This window comes from Triturus cristatus, chromosome 6, assembly GCF_964204655.1.
Source record: "Triturus cristatus chromosome 6, aTriCri1.1, whole genome shotgun sequence".
Taxonomy (NCBI): domain Eukaryota; kingdom Metazoa; phylum Chordata; class Amphibia; order Caudata; family Salamandridae; genus Triturus; species Triturus cristatus.
In genome coordinates, this window is record NC_140589.1 from 19,309,917 (window position 1) to 19,323,521 (window position 13,605).

The 13,605-nt window shown below is 49.0% G+C and overlaps 1 protein-coding gene across 1 annotated transcript in view; it reads right to left on the reverse strand.

The window, feature by feature from the left end:
• The window catches only part of LOC146813655 (cullin-9-like), a 570,887-nt gene that overhangs the window by 221,871 nt on the left and 335,411 nt on the right, over positions 1–13,605 (reverse strand). The window contains exon 19 of the mRNA XM_085610143.1: positions 5,857–5,947. Within this exon, the coding sequence (XP_085466269.1) occupies positions 5,857–5,947 (91 nt within the window). The remainder of the gene's footprint in view (positions 1–5,856; positions 5,948–13,605) is intronic.

Sequence of the window (13,605 nt, forward strand, 5' to 3'; positions counted from 1 at the left end):
CTGCTACCACGATCCCACCCCGTTCCAGATGATTGATGCCTATGGACGGCACTCAGGGTATAAGGTTAACGGGCAGAAGTCGATGGTGTACAGCCAATGTCGGATGCGAGAGTGCCTCCCCCCACCGGAAGGCCTGAAAGTGATGGTAGATGGTTTTACATATCTGGGTATATTTCTCACGACAGATAAGGGAATGAGCTGCGAACACAATGTCCAATGAATACGGACTAAATTCAAAGATGATGCTGAGAGGTGGAGGTCCATAACACTCATGATAATGGGCAGCGTGGCTATGTTTACAATGATTACCCTGCCCCCGTTTTTATGTGCACTACAGAACACCCATCACTCTCTCCCACACACAATATTTGGGGAGATAGATGCTGTATTGCGCTCATTGTTGTGGCTGGGGAGACACCCATGGATTGCACCGCGTGCACTAGAGTGTAATGCCTACAATGGAGGGTTGGCACTGCCGGATGCTGAAGCAGGCTACTGGGCAGAGCACTTGACCCCCATCAATGACTGGATACACGCAGCAGGCGATCACCACACATACAGGCTGGAACGAGAAATGCGGACGCCTTGCACATTCCTCCACTATCTCTACGGAGGTAGGGGGAGCCATAGATTGCTTCCGGCCACATCAACCCCTCTTGAGGCATGGGACAGGGTGTCGAGAACATTGGGATAGGCACACAGGATAACTAAGGAGACACCACTGTGGAAAGGGCATTGGCTCAAGGAACTGAGTAAACTGAAGGTATTCGAACCACGGGACACACTTAGGATCTCGACCACTGGGGACATCACTAATAAGGGAACCCTTAGATCTTTTTTGGCCCTCTGTGCTGAATTAAGCGCCAGGATGCCCGTAGGGCGACAGCCGCGCTATACAAGTTTCACATCAATCAATCAATCAATCAATTCACGCTTCATACGTCCCAATTACTCAAATATGCCTAGCTACGCCACGCGAGTCTAGCTAAGGTCCTGGCTGGGGGTGGCCAGCCGGAATACGTGCCACTAGAGCCACTCATACCTAAGGCAGTATCACTTACATACAAAATGCTGAACAACAATATGCCCGATAACCTTGGCAAACTCCGGAAAACGTGGGAGGGCGAGATAGGAGCAATGGAAGATTTTGATTGGGAGGCCGCTCTGATGCACCCCAGGGAGGTGGCAATCATGGCTCGGCTGCTCCTTATTCAGTATAGGATCCTTCACCGGGTGTATTATGACAGGGCCAAACTTCACAGAATCGAGCAGGCTTACAATCCCAGGTGCCTACGATGTCGACATGAACTGGGGGAATTCCACCACACAATATAGGGCGGCCCCAACATACAGGCCTACTGGGAAGAGATTTTCCGGGAACTAAACGAAGTGTTGCAGGTCTCCCTCCCCTTGGACCCCAAATGTATTCTTTTGGGGATCCAGAGCGATGTAGATATCGCTAGACCACAGTTACTATTTAGTGCCTTGGGCCTAGTGGTCACGAAGAGGGATATAGCAAGACACTGGGGCGTTCAAGACCCACAGACACTACACAAATGGAAGAGAGGAATGAGGCTATACACGGCAGTGGAGAGGGTCACTTATAGGAGTAGCGGGTGCCCTGGAAAGATTCTCGGAGTCTGGGGCAGTTGGATGCGACACTATAAGCTGGACTTACTGGAGACATTCACACAGGCCACAAGTGGAGAAGAGAAGACGCAGCTTTTCCCTCCCCCTTACAGGGGAAATGGTTGTATTCTAAATATGTGGAGGTGATGGGGGTAATCACATTGGGTAGCAGAGGTGTAACAGTGTGTTATACTGCGATGCATATCATACATGTTTATATACAAACGGACTGAGATGTCTTGAAGGTTGCTGTCTGTTATACGTGCGAAAACGGTTGTGTCTTTATGAACCCAGAAACTAATAAAAATATTCCACAAAACAAGGGATTAAGAAGAGTGGAGGCCATTTTATGATGACAGGAGGGCATTGGTCAAGTGGAGAACCATTCTTTTTCTCCTGTGAACCAGGCTGGGGTGACCTTATGTTCCCCACGGCAGTCTCAATCCACTGAAATCGCCTCATGCAGGTTCTTCAACAACTGGGCTTTGGTGGTAACCTGTGAGGGAGATCACTGCCTACAGACAAAGTTCTTCCTTTCTACACAACTTCCAGCAAAATGTTTTCTGCAGGGCTATCTTGTACTTCGGCCCAGGAAGCTGGTGGTGCAGCAGCAATTCCACTCCTCAAACTGGCTGGTGCCCAGGACTTCCTTGGCTGTCAAGTCTCAAACGTTGAAGAATGCACTAGACAAAAGTGCTAGTATTGATCTTCCCCTTGCTGTCAGGACTGGCTGATCAGGTAGGCTGCACTGTTTCAATTTCTATAAGCCCCTCCCATCTTGTTGGGGCCATGAATCTGGCACAATCATCTCCTCGTCACACAGCCTGTAGTCCTTCCTGAGATCAGATTGGGCTGTCTCATATGAAAAGAGGACAGCCTCTAAACAGGAGGGCACTTAGAAGGGGATGCTGGCCATAGAACAGTTAAGGAGAAGGGTGGGTTTAACTCTGTCAAAAAGAGCTCTGCTATTTCAAGGACCTGTCCTCACACAAGGCGTACAGATCATAGCATTCAAGGATGGGCTGGACTACCTTCCCCAACACAACAGGCTCAACTACTATAGGAGTGGGAAGGCAAGGTGCCTGGAGGCAGATACCTCCAGCAGGACAAAACCATTCTGAAAAATGGCAACTAACATGGGTTGTCCAATGGACTCCAGCATCAACTCGTCTGACCTCACACTGTGAACCATGCAACACGACTGGTCAAAGGAGCTCAGTTATGCGAGACTGAAGACACCGTAACATGGGGGATGGGGCCCATAAAGATACAGGTAATCAGGCCTGCACCCTTATTAGAGATTGAGCTGCCCCACAGTCAGTCTTCCACAGTCTGAGCAGAGAGAGCTGAAACCACCCTATTAAAGAAGGAGTACATATGACATCAGAGGCAGCTCTGGAACCACAAGTCAGCAACACTGGAGTAGCATATAAACATTGAGCACCGCTGCGGCGATAAACACACCAGGCTGACAATGAATGCACACAAGACCAGTGCTGCAGAGCTTCCTAGAGTCCTGCAGAGGCCTCACTATAACTTGGTAAGTCTTTGCGAATGCCAAAAAAAGAATGTCATGATGACCAGCAAGATGCACTTTCCTTTTTTGACCAACAGTGTAACCCAGTGAGATGGCCAGCTCGACAATAGCAATCCCGGTAAGCGGTTGATGCTGCTGTGTGGGAGCATTTATATTATTTATTTGCCACTCTACATCAAACGGGTTTCGGCTGTAACCAGCCTTGTTCACCGATAACGGGGCAACATTTAATTTCACAGTTAAACATAGACCATGCGACTAATGTGTAAAAGTGAAAACAGACTAACTCCCCGCTGTATAAATATATATGAGGCAATTTGTTTCAATTTAATGTTATAAAAAATAAAATAAACTTCTGTAAATTACACAGTACAGTTAAAAGATCAAGTCACAAAGCATTACAAGAAACTAAAATATAACATCAAGGTAAATGCAAACATAAAACAAAAACCCTTGTCCTCAGTGTCCCCTCTATTGCCTCCCACGTGCACCAATGTGCAGGCTTCTCCAACGAGTATCTCGTGAGCTACTGGTAGCTCTCCAGCTCAGATTAAGTAGCTTCCCTGTGTGCAGCCACACCTACTTAACAACAAGGTTTTGCTTGGTTGAAATAATATTTGTATACCAACATTGAAAAGTGGGTATTCAAGACGTTAGTATATGTATTTTCAGAACTGATAAGCTCATGTTTGGAGAAAAATGGCTATATTTCTAAAAAACATTTAAAGCTGATATTTAGTGATAAATAATGCAGTGTTACGGAGACTTATTCCTAACATTATGACCCAAGTGCCAGAGGCACTGCAACCATGGCTGTTATGTATTAAACATATTGAGGCATTGGGCACTGACAAAGCCTTTTGTTACATTACTGCTGGCGACCCTGCCTGAGGCTCTGCGCTGACCACTGCTGGCGACCCTGCCTGAGGCTCTGCGCTGACCACTGCTGGCGACCCTGCCTGATGCTCTGCGCTGACCACTGCTGGCGACCCTGCCTGAGGCTCTGCGCTGACCACTTCTGGCGACCCTGCCTGATGCTTTGCACTGACCACTGCTGGCGACCCTACCAGAGGCTCTGCGCTGACCACTGCTGGCGACCCTGCCAGAGGCTCTGCGCTGACCACTGCTGGCGGCCCTGCCAGAGGCTCTGCGCTGACCACTGCTGGCGACCCTGCCTGATGCTCTGCGCTGACCACTGCTGGCGACCCTGCCTGATGCTCTGCGCTGACCACTGCTGGCGACCCTGCCTGATGCTCTGCGCTGACCACTGCTGGCGACCCTGCCTGAGGCTCTGCGCTGGCCACTGCTGCTGACCTCGCCTGAGGCTCTGCGCTGGCCACTGCTGGTGACCCCGCCTGAGGCTCTGCGCTGACAACTGCTGGCGACCCCGCCTGAGGCTCTGCTCTGACCACTGCTGGCGACCCTGCCTAATGCTCTGCGCTGACCACTGCTGGCGACCTTGCCTGATGCTTTGCACTGACCACTGCTGGCGACCCTGCCTGAGGCTCTGCGCTGACCACTACTGGCGACCCTTCCAGATGCTTTGCACTGACCACTGCTGGCGACCCTGCCTGAGGCTCTGCGCTGACCAATGCTGGCCACCCTGCCTGATGCTCTGCGCTGGCCACTGCTGGCGACCCCGCCTGATGGTCTGCGCTGACCACTGCTGGCGACCCTGCCTGATGCTCTGCGCTGACCACTGCTGGCGACCCTGCCTGAGGCTCTGCGCTGACCACTGCTGGCGACCCTGCCTGATGGTCTGTGCTGACCACTGCTGGCGACCCTGCCTGAGGCTCTGCGCTGACCACTGCTGGCGACCCTGCCTGATGCTCTGCGCTGACCACTGCTGGCGACCCTGCTTGAGGCTCTGCGCTGACCACTGCTGGCGACCCCGCCTGATGCTCTGCGCTGACCACTGCTGGCGACCCCGCCTGATGCTCTGCGCTGACCAATGCTGGCCACCCTGCCTGATGCTCTGCGCTGGCCACTGCTGGCGACCCCGCCTGATGGTCTGCGCTGACCACTGCTGGCGACCCTGCCTGATGCTCTGCGCTGACCACTGCTGGCGACCCTGCCTGAGGCTCTGCGCTGACCACTGCTGGCGACCCTGCCTGATGCTCTGCGCTGACCACTGCTGGCGACCCTGCCTGAGGCTCTGCGCTGACCACTGCTGGCGACCCCGCCTGATGCTCTGCGCTGACCACTGCTGGCGACCCTGCCTGAGGCTCTGCGCGGACCACTGCTGGCGACACACAGAACCTGCTACTCCTAAGGATGTTGTGGGACTGATTATGCCCCAGAGAGGGGCTTCCAACACTGACGTCACTCACTTCTGTGACACTAGAATCAGGTGTAAACCTTCCTCCCTCATTATAGCCATTTCCAGACACTAGAGGTGAAGGGGATCAAGGAGGTATAAGACAAGGTTCCCAGAGAGGGGAGAAGGGATCACCTCTGCCCCATGATGCAGGGGGGGGGGGGGGCGGGGGGGTCCTGCTAGATTACAGAAGGAAGGGTTTTAGCCTTTAAGGGCGGTGAAGGACTGGATTTTCTGAGTAGGTGCAAGAGATCACATCAGGAGGCAATCAAAGGCAGAGCTTAAGGAAATAATTAATTTGTTAATTAAGAACAGAATACGAACTATGGTTTGGGAGAAATACACTAGTACACGCACTAAGTATAGAACTAACCTTGGCAGAGATTCCTCAGAAAAACATCAAAAAATGGGATATTAATTGGCAGGTGGTTGCGCCGATGTTCCTCAATCTGCCCCAAAACCATCTGGAAATAGACAACAAGACATGAAACAGCGAGATACGGAGAAGTCTCAAACAGGAAAGACTAACGATGCATGTATGTGGTGTATGGTCAGTGCTAGATGTACGGTTATCACACAACATCCTGCGACTCAAAGAACATCTTGGCACGGTAGAACTGATACTCACTTGATTTGGTTTTCACAGCTAGAAGCATTAGGTGGCGGTTTCTGGAGGCCTGCAGTATTACCACAAAATATTTGACAAACTTAGCAATATGCTCAACATCCATCAATTAACCAACAGAAAGAGTGCTCCTCACACTCGGGGCAGCTCGAGAATGCAGATCTTGCTGTTGCACTGGAAAAAGTGGACGTAACCACATCAGGGGGCAATGAATGAGCCTATCATCTGTGCAAGCGACTTACCTTCAGCAACAATCTTTCAGGTGGATGCTCTATGTAACCACAGACTCCTCACCTTTTGAATATTCGCAGACCCCAGGCTGGGTCTGGAAATTTGCATAGCAGTTGCTTCTGCGCACAAGCAGTTGGAGACATTGGACTCCATGGTGACCTTTAGAAGTGTCTGAGCGGAGTCACATTTATACATCACCCCTGCACACTGAGCTCTTCTGCGCTCCCAGAAGTGGATCAACCATGCCAGACTGGAGATGACAGCGTGCCGAAGGGCAACGGTCTGGAGAGGAGGAGAGCATTCAGACATCTCTGGGAAGCATATCCACCAGGAAGATAGTTAAAAAGGCAAGTAACTTTTTCTTTGGATGGACACCTATAAATGCAGATTCTTCATCTAACAACGTATGCTAAAGCAGTAACTTCCAAAAGGCATAGGGTCTGAGGAGTGAAATCACACTAAAAAGTCCTGCAGGACCTAGTGAGTGAAATGGCCCTCCCTGCAGACTTGATGGTCAGATGGCAGTCGTGCTTGGTGACCATGTGCATAGATGGCCCATGTCGTTTCCTTGCCAATGTTCAGCACTGGAAGACCCTTGGCCTATGCTGTCTTGGTAGGCTTCGATCTGGTGGAATGAGCCCATAAACCCTCGGCGGCATCTTCCTGGCCATGTCAAAGCATGTTTTTATGTTCAGGATGATCCACCTGAACAGGATTGGTTACTGGACCACTCTTGCTTTCTTCGATCCAGCAAAGTGCACTAAAAACTGGTCCTCAACTCCGTACTCTTTCATGCCTGTGATGTAAAAACACTTTTTGGGTCCAGCCAGTGGAGCCTTTCATTCATAGAAGGTTGGGGTGAACAAAAATACATGAGAGGGCAGTGGGTTGGTACACATAGAAGGGCAACAGGACTTACATCAGGAATTATTAAGCAAAAGTCAACAGCAGCAATTTGTCAGAGAAGAAGGTGGTGTACGGTGCTTGCACTGACAGGTTCTGCAGCTGAATGACGGCGCATAAAAGTAACTTTAATGAGGGACACTATTTTGATGGTTAGTCACAGAAAACAAATGTGCGTAGGCTCAAAAGGTGTGCAATAAGTTGTGTAAGAATCAAGATAAGGTCCCACTGAGGCAGAATAATAGCTATTGATGTAACATTTCTGTGGACAAGCTTATCACAGCTGATGACTTGAATAGTTAAGGTTGGTCAGGCAAACATAGAAAAGGCCGACAGGATTGAAAAATAACCTGTGATCGTACCCTCTGCAAATCTAGCTGGGCCAAAGATAGCACAAACCACAAAAACATCAGATAATGTGGCCTGCAGAGGATCCACTGCAGGGTCCATACACAGGCAACACACTCCACCCAACAGTCTGAAGATGTAGGTTTGGTAGACGGGCGTCTAGATGAAAGAATAGCATCCACTAAAGTTGGTAAAGTGAATTTGCTCAGTTGCCACAGTTCAATCATGTATAGATATGTAGGTTGTAGAGCGTTTGGTCCGGGCCCTGCCCTGTTGCAGACACCCGGCCCTTCCAAAGAGGTAGAGCTTTCTCTGAGAAAATGGTCAGGCTCAACAAATGGAGATACTACACTCCCATGACCCAATTTAGAGCTTTCAAGGCGGTCCGAACCTGGGCTTTCCTGGTCTTCTTCAGAACTGAGGGCAGAAGAGAGAGTAGTAGCAAAGATTACAACAGACACGGCCCCCCACTGCAGATGGACTATGTCTCTAAGAGAGCCTCCTAGTGGACAACTCCTTCACTCAGTAATCATGGCACTACAATTCTCCGGGGTGGGAAAGAGATTTAACCGAGGCATGCATGTCGTACTGGAAGAAGATGCCTTGCGCCATCTCTGGATACACATGCCACTCGTGGTCCTCTAGCTGATGCCAGCGAAACTCTTCCGCTCTGGCGTTCAGTGAACCCCACAAATGATTGGCTAATAGAGAGAGCCCTTGTAGGTCCAGCTATTTCCAAAGACACAGCGCCTCTTGACACAAGGTCCATGACCCCACAGCGACCGGACTGTTGCAGTATCACTTACTAATAGTGTGTTCTATCAACACCTGGACTAGCCTTTCCTTAATGGGAGGAACGCCTACAGAGACTACCAAATGGAGCGGAGTTCTTGGAAGTTGATCTTGAGTTTCCGCTCCACTAGAGACCAAAGGCCCATGTTCTTCACTTCTTCCAGATGACCACCCCAACACAGAGAGGATGCATCCATGCCCATTGCAAGCTCTGGACGATGTGGGGAGAACGGCCTGCAGAACAGCTTGTTATCCACTTGGCACTACTGAAGGTTCCAGGGTGTCTACTTTGAAAATCAGATGGCGTCCAAAAGAGAACCCCAGTGTTGAGCCCACTGCTAGTGGGACCAGTAGTTTACAAGAGGCCAAGAGTCCAGGAAGCCTCAGAACCACATTGGAACCCAGGATTGAGCCTCAAATATAAGAATCATCACCAGATTGTTTCAGACTCACAGTGGGGGTGGAAAAGCCTTGAACCCCAACATGTCCAGTACAACCCGTATGAAGATAATCCACTGTACAGGTATTAAGTGGGATTTTGTCTCGCTGATGGAAAACCCCAGGGGTGGGGACACCATGGGTCAGTCCATGGCGAGGTGTTGTTTACAAAGATGAGGACTTCCATTTTTTCGGTGTTGAGTTTGAGACAGTTGTACTTCACCCAGTCTGCGATGTTCATGATGCATCTGTAGAAGTTACCTTTAGTGGTGGAGGGATCTTAGGACAGTGAGAGGATGAGCTGTGTGTCATCGGCGTAGGGGATGATGCTGATTCCCGTGCGATCTGATGTTGGCTGCCATGGGGGTCATATAGGTGTTGAAGGGGTAGGGGCTGATGGATGATCCTTGGGGAACACCGCAGACAAGTGGCATGCGCTCTATGGTGAATGGTGGGAGGCAAATCCTTTGGGTTCTACCGTCTAGGTACGATGTGGTGGAGTCTGTTGATCAGGATGTGGTGGGAGACGGTGTCAAATAACAGCAGACAGGTCCAAGAGGATGAGGGCTGCTGTTTCCCCATGGTCCACGAAGTCTCTGATGTTGTCTGTGGCCCCCAAGGATCCGTCAAGCCAACAGAGGAAGGCTCTCCTTCTCGCACCTGGCAGAATAAGGCTTGGAACAACCTCCCCCAGCACCTCGGGAACGCACTGTCACTCCAGCAATTCAGAAAAGAATTAAAGACCTGGATGTTTGAATGATCAAACCTCTATGCAGCAGCAAACAACTCCAGTGCGTCAAGACCCTCTCAGGTGATTTGCAGCGCTCTATAAATGTTTGACAGATTTGATTGATTGATTGATTGTAGCTGCCATCAGGGCTGTCTTGGTGCTGTGCGCAGCTCAAAATCCAGATTGGGAGGGGTTCAGGAGGTTGTGATCTTCTAGGTTTTGGGTGAGTTGCTGGTTGATCGCTTTCTTGAGGACAGGGAAGCAGAGGAAAGAGCCAGTAGTTCTAAATTTCAGCTGGGTCGGAGGATGTTTTCTTCAAGAGGGGCCTCACTGCATGTTTTCAGTCGTCAGAGAAAGAGACTACGGTGATTGAGGTGTTGGAGACCGAGGTCGTCGCCGACTGTCTTGCTTCCGAGGTTGAAGATGTGGTGGGTCCATGGGTGCTCCTGAGTGCACCGAGTTCATGATGGAGATAGTGTCTTGCGTGGTGAAGTGTTTCCAGTGGATAAGAAAGTGTTCAGGTTTGTGTTTGTGAGGGTGAGCTGACTGATGCGGTCTGCAGCGGAGGGTTGGCATTTGAAGCTTTCATAGATGGCTAAGATCTTGTCGTGGAAGAAGTCTGCAAGGTTGTCACGCAGTTCCTGGTAGGGAGCAATGTCGTTCTCGGTGGCTGTATGATTGGTGTACTCCTTCACGTTGGCTAGCTTGAATCCAGTGGCAAAGTGAGCTGAAACTTTTCAGACACTCACCTCCAGTCACAGAACAGGGTATGCCCAGACGTGGGTCCCTTGCTCACTTTGCCACTGGATTCTAGCTAGCCAGGCTGATGAGGAGTGTTACCCCCAAAACCGGTCCAAGGATGCTTGTTTCCGGTCCAGGGAGGACTTGGCTTGGCAGTTCGGGCTGGACTGTTCCCATAAGGCACAGGGTCAAGACTGATTTGCATATAGCTGTGTCTGAACTGGGGTGGCGATGTGAGCTGAAGAACGATGATGGATTCAGCCCAGATCTGTGACTGGGGGTGAGTGTCAAACATTTCAGCGCTCCGTCCATCATCTCCTTGTGTTTGCATTGTTCGCCCTAAGTTGGCAGGGTATGCCCAGACGTGGGTCCCTTGCTCACTTTGCCACTGGATTCAAGCTAGCCTGGCTGATGGCGGGTGTTACACCGAAACCAGTTCCAGGATGCTTGTTTCCAGTCCAGGGAGGACTTGGCTTGGCAGTTCGGGCTGGACTCTTCCCATAAGGCACAGGGTCAAAACTGATTTGCATATAGCTGTGTCTGAACTGGGGTGGCGATGTGAGCTAAAGAACGAGGAGGGATTCAGCCCAGATCTGTGACTGGGGGTGAGTGTCTGAAAAGTTTTAGCGCTCCGTCCATCATCTTCTTGTGTTTGCTGTAATCTGACACCTCACTGAACAAACAGCCTCCGGGCTTTTTTCTGACCGGTCCCTGAACAACACAACATTTAAGCTGTATTTTGATAGCTCCGTGAACAAACAACATATTGGCTGCATTCTGACAGCTCCCTGAACAAACAGTGCCCAGGCTGTATTCCGACAGCTGCCCCATTAAACAAATGTGTCAAACAGTTGTCAAACATGTTTCCACATTAAACCAATAAGCTAGCTCCAGCTTTACTGGAGCTGTAATTAAAGTAGACGAAACGCGAGGAAGATTTAGGAGACGTTTCCAGACACTAAATGAGCCAAGTCAGGCAACCACAACCAAAGAGTGTCTCATGATAGCAAGTTCATTCTGAAATATCTGATGACCGTATACATCACACCCACCATCATTTATAAAGTTAACACAGTGCCGGCACCTATCCTGTCTGTGGACCCATAGACGAGATACTCCTCCTTTGTTCTGGAAGGCTTTGATTCCTTTCGTCGAGAAGTGGATTGTGTGGAGATGACATCCTTTTGGGAATCAGGTGTAGAGCATTTAGGGGTTCTCTAGATTTTGGTTTTATCAAATTTGCATGGCTGTGCCTTCTGGGGTTCTTGCCACGTAAGAAAAAGGACTGTTGCCAGCTTAGGTTCTTCCCAGTGCCCAAAAAATCCCGAGGCAGGATATTGGGGGCACAGCACTGCTGCTGCACACACTCCGGTTTCATACAGAAAGACTGGAAGTATAGGAAGAGGTTTCCACCAATTACACAGCACAAAGACAATATATACAGTATTATTATCTAAAGTCAAATCTGACAACTCCCTAAAGGGCCACATAAAACCATAACACTACTTCTAACAGGTTTACTACAAGCTTTCTTCATTTATTAAAATACAAAATTCAACCTGTGTGACATATGACACTATGTTAGGCCTTATATGCAAATACAAAAGGGAACAGGATGTCAAACATGCAGATGTAAATGTGAATATGTTATTCTTCAGTATTAATACATACAGACAACACAACAAGCATGAACTATACAGGCAAGCAAGGAGGAACACAACCTCTCATATGGACAAAGGAGGTACAGAAAATATGGGACTGGGCAATAAAACATCAAATTAAGATGAAGGCAGAACATCCTCCAGGCCTACTGAACTCCTGGGCCAACAGTCTCAGTAAATCAAATGAATTTCACAGGTGAAACATAAATCAAACCCAACTAGTGAAAATAGTTCATTGTTGTGGAAAACCTAAACTAGATCGGTTTGCTACCAACTAGAACCAGAAATGCCTGTACAATGCCAGCAGGCACCCCCTACCTACCAGGATCATGCGGAAATGCACTTTTGATAAATTGGTCAGGAACCTATTCTTACGCCAATACCATGAATTCCAAAGACGTGCTCAAAAATGAAGAGGGAACACACATGGGGCGACCCTTCCGAAAAATGAACCCATCCACTTCAGAGGCTGCTTGACTTCTTCCTGCGTTAAATGGGTACTAACGAGGCAACACCTTTTCCAATGACCCTGAGCTTGAGCTTCAATTTGACTAAGCGTGCCTCTTTAAAAAAATACTCAGTTTGCACTGATGCTCATAGACAAAGTTTATTTTGCATGTTTTCAAGTAATAGAGCAGACCTGGTACACAGAAATGTATTTCCAGCCCATTGATAACAGAGGAAGAACGTTTTTCTTCCAGTTGGTTTAAAAAGCATCTGCTAAGAAATTCAATCCATCCCTAAAAGCAGAGACCCAATTCCTTCATGCAGCTTTTACCTGGTGCGTGTTTTAAACATGTGATAGAATGGTGGAGGGTGCGGTTAGCAGACAGTGATATGTGAGAGTGCGCAGCTCAGCACATACAAAGGCTGAGAATCTACTCATTTTGTGAGACTTTGCAAAGTGCAAGTTTCCTGGAATAGAGAGGAACATCCACTGAGCTCAGCATAGTGTACTAGGCTGCCGGACGTTGACATACTGAAGGTGAGGACTGTGGAAGAGGTGGCTACCAGCCACAGAGCTCTGCCGTCTCACTTCAATATGGCTGCTGCTGGTAAAAGGCTGCTCTTGGGGGCCCTCCCTATCCTGCAGAGCAGAAGCGACACCATTTTCCTTACCTCCTTTTTGAACTTTTATTTACCCTTGAAATGAAATGTACAGACTAAAACCCAGGATTTGAGTATTCTTGGCAGAAAAGAGCAAAGGCCTGGAGGGATCACTCTCAGCTCTAGAATGTTGATATGCATTCCAGTACTTGTTGCTGTCCATCTGACACGGACTAGTAGGTGTGTGCTCTAAGCCTCTAGTAATGAATCCTTTGCCATAAACTGGGCCTTTTCCTAGAGAAAAAACAGCCGGACTGTGGTGTTCTTGCACTGAGGCCTCCGGGTACGAACTCATCTGAAACATTACTTCTATTAGGTCATGCAATGTTTTCTGCAACCACTGGTTGCCCAATGTCTCTTGAAATGGCCTTAAGCATCCGTATGAAGGACCTCAAAGTTCACAGTTGTTGATTTTTCTATTTACAGTTGTGTAGTCAGTGCTGGCAGACGAGATACTCCTTCTTTGTTCTGGAACGCTTTGTTTCCTTTTGTCGAGAACAGGACCTGTGACTTGAGTCTTTCTGCGAAGGTGTTTAGAGGATTTCT